The sequence below is a fragment of the Zea mays genome, chromosome 4 (genome assembly GCF_902167145.1).
Source record: "Zea mays cultivar B73 chromosome 4, Zm-B73-REFERENCE-NAM-5.0, whole genome shotgun sequence".
Lineage (NCBI taxonomy): Eukaryota > Viridiplantae > Streptophyta > Magnoliopsida > Poales > Poaceae > Zea > Zea mays.
The window spans coordinates 5,334,035-5,344,151 of record NC_050099.1 but is presented as its reverse complement, the minus strand read 5'-3'; the positions used below and the strand labels follow the sequence as shown (position 1 = coordinate 5,344,151).

The window sequence follows — 10,117 nt, the reverse complement described above, 5'->3', positions numbered from 1 at the left end:
CCCCGTCGACACCATCCTAGGCGACATTCATAAGGGGGTAACTACTAGATCCCGTGTTGCACATTTTTGTGAGCATTACTCTTTTGTTTCCTCTATTGAGCCACACAGGGTAGAGGAAGCACTTCAAGATTCGGATTGGGTGGTGGCAATGCAAGAGGAGCTCAACAACTTCACTAGGAATGAGGTATGGCATTTAGTTCCACGTCCTAATCAAAATGTTGTAGGAACCAAATGGGTCTTCCGCAACAAGCAAGATGAGCATGGTGTGGTGACAAGGAACAAAGCTCGACTTGTGGCCAAGGGATACTCCCAAGTCGAAGGTTTGGATTTCAGTGAAACCTATGCACCCGTAGCTAGGCTTGAGTCAATTCGTATATTATTGGCCTATGCTACTTACCATGGCTTTAAGCTTTATCAAATGGACGTGAAAAGTGCCTTCCTCAATGGACCAATCAAGGAAGAGGTCTATGTTGAGCAACCTCCCGGCTTTGAAGATAGTGAGTACCCTAACCATGTTTATAAACTCTCTAAGGCGCTTTATGGGCTTAAGCAAGCCCCAAGAGCATGGTATGAATGCCTTAGAGATTTCCTTATCGCTAATGGCTTCAAAGTCGGAAAGGCCGATCCTACTTTATTCACTAAAACTCTTGAAAATGACTTGTTCGTATGCCAAATTTATGTTGATGATATTATATTTGGGTCTACTAACGAGTCTACATGTGAAGAATTTAGTAGGATCATGACACAAAAGTTCGAGATGTCTATGATGGGGGAGTTGAAGTACTTCTTGGGATTTCAAGTGAAGCAACTCCAAGAGGGCACCTTCATTTGCCAAACGAAGTATACTCAAGACATTCTAAACAAGTTTGGAATGAAGGATGCCAAGCCCATCAAGACACCCATGGGAACTAATGGGCATCTCGACCTCGACACGGGAGGTAAGTCCGTGGATCAAAAGGTATACCGGTCGATGATAGGTTCTTTACTCTATTTATGTGCATCTCGACCGGATATTATGCTTTCCGTATGCATGTGTGCAAGATTCCAAGCCGACCCTAAGGAAGCTCACCTTACGGCCGTAAAACGAATCTTGAGATATTTGGCTTATACTCCTAAGTTTGGGCTTTGGTATCCTAGGGGATCCACTTTTGATCTGATTGGTTATTCGGATGCCGATTGGGCGGGGTGCAAAATCAATAGAAAGAGCACATCGGGGACTTGCCAGTTCTTGGGAAGATCCTTGGTGTCTTGGGCTTCAAAGAAGCAAAATTCGGTCGCTCTTTCCACCGCCAAAGCCGAGTACATTGCCGCAGGCCATTGTTGCGCGCAATTGCTTTGGATGAGGCAAACCCTGCGGGACTACGGTTACAAATTAACCAAAGTCCCTTTGCTATGTGATAATGAGAGTGCAATCAAGATGGCGGATAATCCCGTCGAGCATAGCCGCACTAAACACATAGCCATTCGGTATCATTTTCTTAGGGATCACCAACAAAAGGGAGATATCGAGATTTCATATATTAACACTAAAGATCAATTAGCCGATATCTTTACCAAGCCTCTTGATGAACAAACTTTTAACAAACTTAGGCATGAGCTAAATATTCTTGATTCTAGGAACTTCTTTTGTTAAAATTGCACACATAGCTCATTTATATACCTTTGATCATCTCTCTTTCATATGCTATGACTAATGTGTTTTCAAGTCCATTTCAAACCAAGTCATAGGTGTATTGAAAGGAAATTGGAGTCTTCGGCGAAGACAAAGGCTTCCACTCCGTAATTCTTCCTTCGCCGTCACTTCAAGCAACTCTCCATTCTTGAGGGAGAAAGCATGAGCACCAAGCAAAAGGACTCCATCTTTGGTATAATCTTCACGCACTTATTTTTGACCAAAGAGGGAGAAAGTACTTAAAGGGCTCTAATGATTCCGTTTTTGGCGATTCATGCCAAAGGGGGAGAGAGTATGAGCCAAAGCAAAAGGACCGCACCACCACCAATTTCAAAAACTTAGTTTTTCAAAGAATATTTTCAATTGGTATCCTACTGTATTCAAAAGGGGGAGAAAGTAGTATTTCAAAAATGATATATCAAAACCCTCTTGAACACTAAGAGGAGGATCTCATTTAGGGGGAGTTTTGTTTAGTCAAAGGAAAAGCATTTGAAACAGGAGGAGAAAATTTCAAATCTTGAAAATACTTTGCAAAATCTTATTCATTTACCTTTGACTATTTGCAAAAGAACTTTGAAAAGGATTTACAAAAGAGTTTGCAAAAACAAAACATGTGGTGCAAGCGTGGTCCAAAATGTTAAAAACAAAGGAACGACCCATGCATATTTTATAAGTATTTTTATTGGCTCAATTCCAAGCAACCTTTGCACTTACATTATGCAAATTAGTTCAATTATGCACTTCTCTATTTGCTTTGGTTTGTGTTGGCATCAATCACCAAAAAGGGGGAGATTGAAAGGGAATTAGGCTTACACCTAGTTCCTAAATTATTTTGGTGGTTGAATTGCCAACACAAATAATTGGACTAACTAGTTTGCTATAGTGTATAAGATATACAGGTGTAAAAGGTTCACACTTAGCCAATAAAAAGATCAAGTATTGGATTCATCAAAGGAGCAAAGGGGCAACCGAAGGCACCTCTGGTCTGGGGGCACCGGACTGTCCGGTGTACACCGGACAGTGTCCGGTGCACCAGAGGACTCCAACTCAAACTTTCCACCTTCGGGAAGTTCCAGAGGCACTCCGCTATAATTCACCGGACTGTCCGGTGTACACCGGACAGTGTCCGGTGCTCCAAGGAAGAGCGGCCTCCGGAACTCGCCAGCTTCGGGAAAACGCAGCGGCTGCTCCGCTATAATTCACCGGACATGTTCGGTGTACACCGGACTGTCCGGTGCAACTCCGGAGCAACGGCTACTTCGCGCCAACGGTCATCTGCAGGCGCATTCAATGCGCGCCAGAGGCGCGCAGAAGTCAGGCACACCCATACTGGCGCACCGGACATTGAACAGTACATGTCCGGTGCGCACCGGACATCCAGGCGGGCCCAGAAGTCAGAACTCCAACGGTCAGAATCCAACGGCTTTGGTGACGTGGCTGGCGCACCGGACATGTCCGGTGTGCACCGGACTGTCCGGTGCACCATACGACAGACAGCCTCCACCAACGGTCAAGTTTGGTGGTTGGGGCTATAAATACCCCAACCACCCCCACATTCATTGCATCCAAGTTTTCCAGCTTCCAACCACTATACAAGAGCTAGCATTCATTGCAAAAGCACACCAAAAGAGATCAAATCCTCTCCCAACTCCACACAAAGCCTTAGTGACTAGAGAGAGTGATTTGTAGTGTTCATTTGAGCTCTTGCGCTTGGATCGCTTCTTTTCTTTCGCATTCTTTCTTGTGATCAAACACTCACTTGTAATTGAGGCAAGAGACACCAATTGTGTGGTGGTCCTTGCGGGAAGTTTGGTTCCCAAGTGATTTGAGAAGAGAAGCTCACTCGGTCCGAGGGATCGTTTGAGAGAGGGAAAGGGTTGAAAAAGACCCGGCCTTTGTGGCCTCCTCAACGGGGAGTAGGTTTGCGAGAACCGAACCTCGGTAAAACAAATCTGTGTGTCTCACTTCTTATTTGCTTAAGATTTGTTTTGCACCCTCTCTCGCGGACTCGTTCTTATTTCTAACGCTAACCCGGCTTGTAGTTGTGTTTATATCTGTAAATTTCAGTTTCGCCCTATTCACCCCCCCTCTAGGCGACTACCAGTAACCACCAACTTGCATTCAAACTTGCATTCAAATGGTTGTAACTCTGTAACTCCATCTGATGAACTACAAGCATGCAGTTCAAGGGTCCTGCCTGAACAAATGAGCAACTGCAATATATTTCCGCATAGAACAACAGGTCACAAATAGGGACAAGTCAGAAATTAAACGGGATCTGAACGCCAAGAACTAGATTTCTTGATCGAACCAAGAACCCTAGCATCAATATTTGTAGTTCATGGTAGATGGAAAGGAGTTAGAAGAGGAGAACGTGAGTATTGGTGAGAAAGAATTGCACGAATCCATATCATAGCCGCCGCCACCTCGTGTGTTCGTGTCACAGCGCCGGTGGCACTCTTCTCGCGTCTTGGTTTGTTTCCACGACCCGGAGACGAGGGAGATTTCCCGGTCGGGTTTGGCTAGGAATAGCGGGGTGGGCCGGGATTGAGGCCCGAGAGGGATGAAACGAACACTCGCTTCGTTGTGGGCCGGGATCTTTTCCAGACCAGGTTGACGAGGGGGAATCAGACCGGAACCCCGCCGGGAATGGCTTAACCGAATAAGGCCTGAGAGGGATCGTCTGTTTTCAAATGGGGTAGCGTTACTGTCGCGGCCCTAACAGCATGAGCTGCGGAGTATTAAAAAGTTTAAATTAATAGAAAGAAAATATATTGATAAGAAATCAATTCCTATCTTAAAATAAAGTCTATTAAATAAGACACGACTTATGGCAATACGAGCCTTAGAGTATTTAAAAGGTTAAATGAAAAGTATAAATGATAAGAAAACAATTTACATTTAAAATAATAAAGAGTATTAAAAAGGTTAAACAAATACCATTTTTAAGTAAATATAATGAAAAGCTTAAGTAAATAGAAAGAAAAGGTATTGATAAGAAATCAATTCCTATCTCAAAATAAAGAGTATTAAATAAGATTAAATAAACAAGACACGTCTTATGTCAGTACGAGGCTTAGGGTATGTTTGGTTTGGCTTTTGGCTTTGGCTTTTGTCCTATAAAAGCTAAAAGTCAAACCAAAGGGCTGGATCCAGGAAGCCGCTTTTTCTAAAAGCCGACTTTCTCGCAGTGCAAAAATAAAAGCACTCCTGGACCTGCTTTTAGTGGCTTTCAGATGGGACTGTGAAAACATATATCGAAGAACTTTTAACGATTTTTAGTGGTTTCGCCCAAAGGGTTTTTAGCTTTTTAACAGTTCACAGGTCACAATAGCTTTTCCCACAGTTCACAACCCACAACAGTTTTTCTCACAGCCACAGCCCAACCAAACAGACCCTTAAGAGTATTAAACAGATTAAATAAATAGTAAAAATAGTAAGGAAATTCTATTTAAAAGTGAATAGTGTTAAAAGTTATATAAACAAAATTTAAGTAAAAATAATATGTATTTATTTATAAAAAATATGCTGGCTGTGGGGTTCGAACCCACGCGCACTTCAGTGCAGAAGATCTTAAGTCTTCCCCCTTAACCACTCGGGCAAACCAGCCATAATATTATTTTTATATAAAATGTTGACATCTAAGTCCTATATATGAAGACATTGTTTGGTACATCACATTTTAGTTAGATAATAAAATTTACATATAACATTATATATATCCAAAACTTAGATTATGGAGATAACAAACACATTTATAATCATCAAAATAGATAAACATATACAAATATAATAATACTCGATTGGTAGGGAAAAGACCGCTCCCACGGTATTATATTGAGCAATCGAACACGATCGAGAAAGATCATGAAAGTTGTCCCTGCAACATGAGGGTTTGTCCATATAGGTCAAATCTTTACTCGTGCTTTGAGTCTCTCCTAGTCCCTACACGAGGATTCCGCTCCCCGTAGGTCAATCCATGTCGTGTGCACACAATCATGGGAATCATCAAATGATCTTTTTTAACCTTAGCTTCTTAGCCTGAAAAATGCGTCCACTGGTATTTGGAATTAGGACATGTAGAGTACTACTCAGATCACATAACAAAATCAGTTGTAGGCCTCTTTCGCAAATATGATAATATACTAAATTATTACGCCATACATCTATAATATATCTATGGTTTATATTTCATCCACGCCGAACATGATGCATTTATTAATGATAGGGGTGGTAATGGATCGCGATCCAAATGTTTCTTTATATTTCTTCATAATTCGTTTGACTCCTAAATTAATTTTAGTTCAAAAATGAATAGAAATAGAGGTCGATCTTAATTCGATCTAATTTTTAAATTGTATGGTGTAAAATTTAGAGCCCGTTGTCACCGCTAATTAATAATTATCCATGTATCCATTTTAAAAGAAACGGTAATGTTATCCTCGGCCACTGTCGGGCAAAGCAGAAAAGCTCACTCCTGTGGCAGGTAATTTATCTTAAGACACCGAAACTTATTCGAAAGCCGCTAATAAGAACAGTTAACATCGGTGTGCAAATGACGCTTTGTGTGGTTCCTCTTCCTTCCATTCCATCCCACTCTGATTTCAAGCACACAACAGCTGAATAACTCGCGTGCTGTGGGCCTGTGGCGGTGGTGTGGTCGGGACGGCGGCGCGACCGAACCTGTGTCAGCGTCACAGGGATGCACAGCGCGGTGCGAGTACCAATACCGTCTGGTCCTGAGCTATGCGGCGCTGCGCTGGTTGCCGCCCGCATGATCTGCCGGCCCACGACCTCCCGGCGGCTGCTGGCTGCTGCAGACGCGGGGCGGGCTGACCGCCGCCGCCCACTTGCAAGCCCGGCCGGCAGTACAAACCAGCTTATTTTCCCGCCAGTCCTAAGTCATAACCTTCTCTCACATCGTGTCCAGATCGGATCGAAGCCACCCCGGCCTACACCGGCAGTTCTCATCCTCTCGGTTTCGATCGAGGAGCACGACGGCGAGATTCAGATACTCAGATCGAGTCGCCCGCCCTTGGGTAATCCTTTTCTAACACACAAATAGCGCGAGGGCGCGCTTTATCTCACTGGTTATGGCATTCTGCAACTAGCAGTTCTCGTTGAACCGACCGATACGACGAAAGAGAAATAGAACATGAAAGCAAATACTAACAACCTTCACGTCGAGAAATACGGGAAAGTAACAAGACAAAAATCAACACAACAAGACAACCGGATGGCAGTGGTGGTGGCGAGCATGACGGAGGTGGCGGCGACAGCGATGGTGAGAATAGCGGTGGCAGCGGTGGCGGTGGCGACACTGGTAGAGGCGGTTCCGAACATGGGGGTTTCGGAGGTGGAGGCGGAGGTGGAGGAGGTGGGGGTGGAGGAGGTGGTGGTGGTGGTGGTGGTGGTGGAGGAGGAGGAGGAGGAGGAGGAGGAGGAGGAAGAAGTGGTGGTGGTGGTGGTCGTCGTGGAAGAGGAGGAGTAGGAGGAAGTGGAGGAGGTGCTGGTGGGGGAGGAGGAGGAAGTGGAGGAGGTGGCGGCCGTAGCTGCCGCCGCGATGGCCGCCGTGGCCTCGGAGTTGGCGGGAGCTGCAGCGACACCGGAGACGGCAGTGTCGGTGTTGGCAGCGTGGGCGCTGCCGCGACGATCCTCTCGACTCGCGCGGTGTACGCAGCGCCGGCGGCCGAGGCCAGCGTGCCGAGGCTAGCGAACGACGCCGTCTGGATCTTCTTCGTGAATCCTTTGGACGGCTGCCCTCGGGCCCGGCCGCCGGCGCGAGGTGGCCCGCCACAGGACGTGATGTCGTCGACGGCGAACAGCAGCGGCGCCGACGTGGACGTGAGGGCCAGCACTAGCTTGTCGATGAGCTCCACGGTCTTGGCCGCTTTCTCGTGCCCTGTCACCTCCAGGTAGATGGCCACGCCCTGGAGCACCGCCGTCGGCAGGTTGGCGAACGCCGAGTACCTGCATGCATAGCAGTTCATTAGCACGACAGAGGTGAGAGGACAGACATGGCATGCGGCTTCTTGCTGCCCGATCGCATGAAGAGACGATGGACGCAGGCATGTATGCATGCCATGCTATTAACTTACTTCAAGGAGCCGTAGTCGCTGTAGGAGATGGTGCCGTCGGGGCTGCCATCCTCCCGGTACAAGCACTGCGTCGAGGTCGCTGTCATGATCGCTGAAGCCAGCGACAGGGCCACCGTCGCGATGCGGAACACGATGCTGGCCGCCTTCCACGCGCTCCACTCGCCGGAGCTGCCCCCGCCGGCCATGCTGAATGGATCGGACGGATTGCGCACCGGATCCAGATCGGGTCAACAGCAGTGGAAGTAGAACCCCATATATCTTAGGAATAATAATATACACCACAGTACCACACCAACCTTAAGCATCTCAACAGTAAACAAATGTGCAGATCTTACTCTTATTACGATTGCTTGGTTTGTTTGTACTATTATCATCGCTGTTTATGCCACTTTTATATTGAAATTGTCAGTGCGTTTTTATATATCTCCTGAGGTAGTGATGCTATTATATCTTGAGTTCTGAACGGACTAGTTGGATTTGTATCCATCCGTCGAAGTTAAGATTATATATTTAAGTAGAGAGTATAGCTAGATTTAATTTGCATCGGGGCAGTAGATGCGAAGCTGATTTATCTAGGTAATGTCATTAGAGAATCATCATCAGAGCCTACAGAGGATCAATAGGCAGATATGACCAAATATCTGTTGTTTTCCTCCAGACCTCTCACCTTCAGTTGATTGCTTGGGCCGTTAGATATAGCATTAGATCAGACGGCCGCCTAGCAGTCCGTCAGACATAATATAGCCGTCGGAACTATGTCGTTTTACTGTTGTCAAGAACGTCGAACCCTTGACTCGCCGGGCCTCGGCTATGCAGCTCGTAGCCACTAGTACACAGAGGCTCTATAGTGGCGGTTCTAGAGCTGTTTGCACTGGCGTTTTTCAGTGACGCCAGTGCTAGGGGCCAGTGGAAATCGTCATTTCCACTGGCGGTTATTCTAGAACCGCCAGTGAAAATAGCATTTCCACTGGCGGTTATCTTAAGCAAACCGCCAGTGGAAATGCTATTTTCACTGGCGGTTTTTTTATTTAGCCGCCAGTGGAAGTTTTCCCGCCTTTCTTTAAATTTTCAATCAGTACTGAAATTTATATATATTTACACACACAAACATATATATATATATATATATATATATATATTGATAAACATGTAGTATTGATATTAAAAGCAACATGGAATTAAATTCTATCATACATTTATATACATCAAAGTCTTGTTTACAACCATGTATGCATCACACATTATATACATCAAAGTTTTCACGAAAGCTCTAATAACTATCTCGGCTAAGAGATAGTCTACTAATTTCTGTTAGTATTCTAAACTCTGGCAAAGCTAATGTTCCGGAAGCATTGTGATATTTCCCTTCTGCGGGAATGACCTCTTTCAATATGAATGTGCACAGGTCCTCAACTATGCCATACAATACACCTTCAGTCAAGTTCTCCGGGCTTCCTTGTTGAAATTGTTGTGAAAGATGTTTATAAACATCATCTATTTATACTCAATAATAACACATTTGCATCTTTAATGACATAAATACATACGTGACTATTACTAATAATACCTTGCCAGGGTTCGTGATGTATCGTCCGTTCATTCTCATGAACTCGCACACGTAGAACCCACATAGGACCGATCCGGGTGGTTGCTTGTGGCACTACATAACGGGAGATTGGTTATTTAGTTGCAACATTGTCCTATGTGTAGGAAACGGGTGACGCCTAAGAGGGGGGGGGTGAATTAGGACTTCTAAAACTTTCGCTAAACTAGGCCACAATTAAATCCCTAGAGCAAAACCTATGCAAATAGTCAAACTAGAATGTGCAAACTAGGTTTTGTCTAAGTGTTGCTATCTCTACCGCAAAGGCTAAGTTTCAATCTACACTAGATATGTATGAATACAAGATTGAAACTTAAATGCTTAATATAAATGCGGAAACTTAAAGAGCAAAGTAGAGAAGCAAACTCTCGTGGATGACGCCGGTATTTTTACCGAGGTATCCGGAACCGTGCAAGGTCCCGACTAATCCTCGTTGGTGCCCCTACGCGAAGGGAAGCCCACGCGAGGGCCAAGCACCTCGGTCGAGTAACTCCGTAGAGAGCCGCGGGCCTTCTCCACACGCAAGTGGTGCTCCGCTTCTGGCTCCTCTCGGACGCTCCCCGCCGTCTCCACTATCGAGCTTCCGGCTGAAACGCCGCGGGCCTCGTTCCCTCCGGTACACGGTGGCGGCCGTGACACAAACACGGTTGTCACGGTCTCGCAAGACTCTCGCCCCACTCGGTACAATTACAATGGCTCACGCAAGAGCCGAGGGGTTGTGAGGTTTATCTAAACTCACTCAAC

General features: G+C 45.5%; 1 protein-coding gene and 1 non-coding gene across 2 annotated transcripts; both read right to left on the bottom strand.

The window, feature by feature from the left end:
- Positions 1–5,198: 5,198 nt before the first annotated feature.
- TRNAL-UAA (transfer RNA leucine (anticodon UAA)) lies at positions 5,199–5,281 on the bottom strand. Its single transcript has one exon. It is a non-coding gene; the product is annotated as a tRNA-Leu (tRNA).
- Positions 5,282–6,723: 1,442 nt separating this feature from the next.
- Positions 6,724–8,140, bottom strand: LOC118476857 (basic proline-rich protein-like). Its single transcript, XM_035967165.1, has 2 exons — positions 7,771–8,140; positions 6,724–7,642 (listed from the first exon to the last, which is right to left on the bottom strand). Exons 1-2 carry the CDS (start codon positions 7,953–7,955, stop codon positions 6,841–6,843), a joined length of 987 nt encoding a protein of 328 aa, XP_035823058.1. The 5' UTR covers positions 7,956–8,140; the 3' UTR covers positions 6,724–6,840.
- Positions 8,141–10,117: the final 1,977 nt, after the last annotated feature.

Excerpts from the sequence above, each read along its gene's own strand:
- LOC118476857 (XM_035967165.1), bottom strand. The coding sequence starts at position 7,955 with ATGGCCGGCGGGGGCAGCTCCGGCGAGTGGAGCGCGTGGAAGGCGGCC. Across the intron at positions 7,643-7,770 it reads AGCGACTACGGCTCCTTGAA|GTACTCGGCGTTCGCCAACC; the intron begins GTAAGTTAATAG and ends CTATGCATGCAG.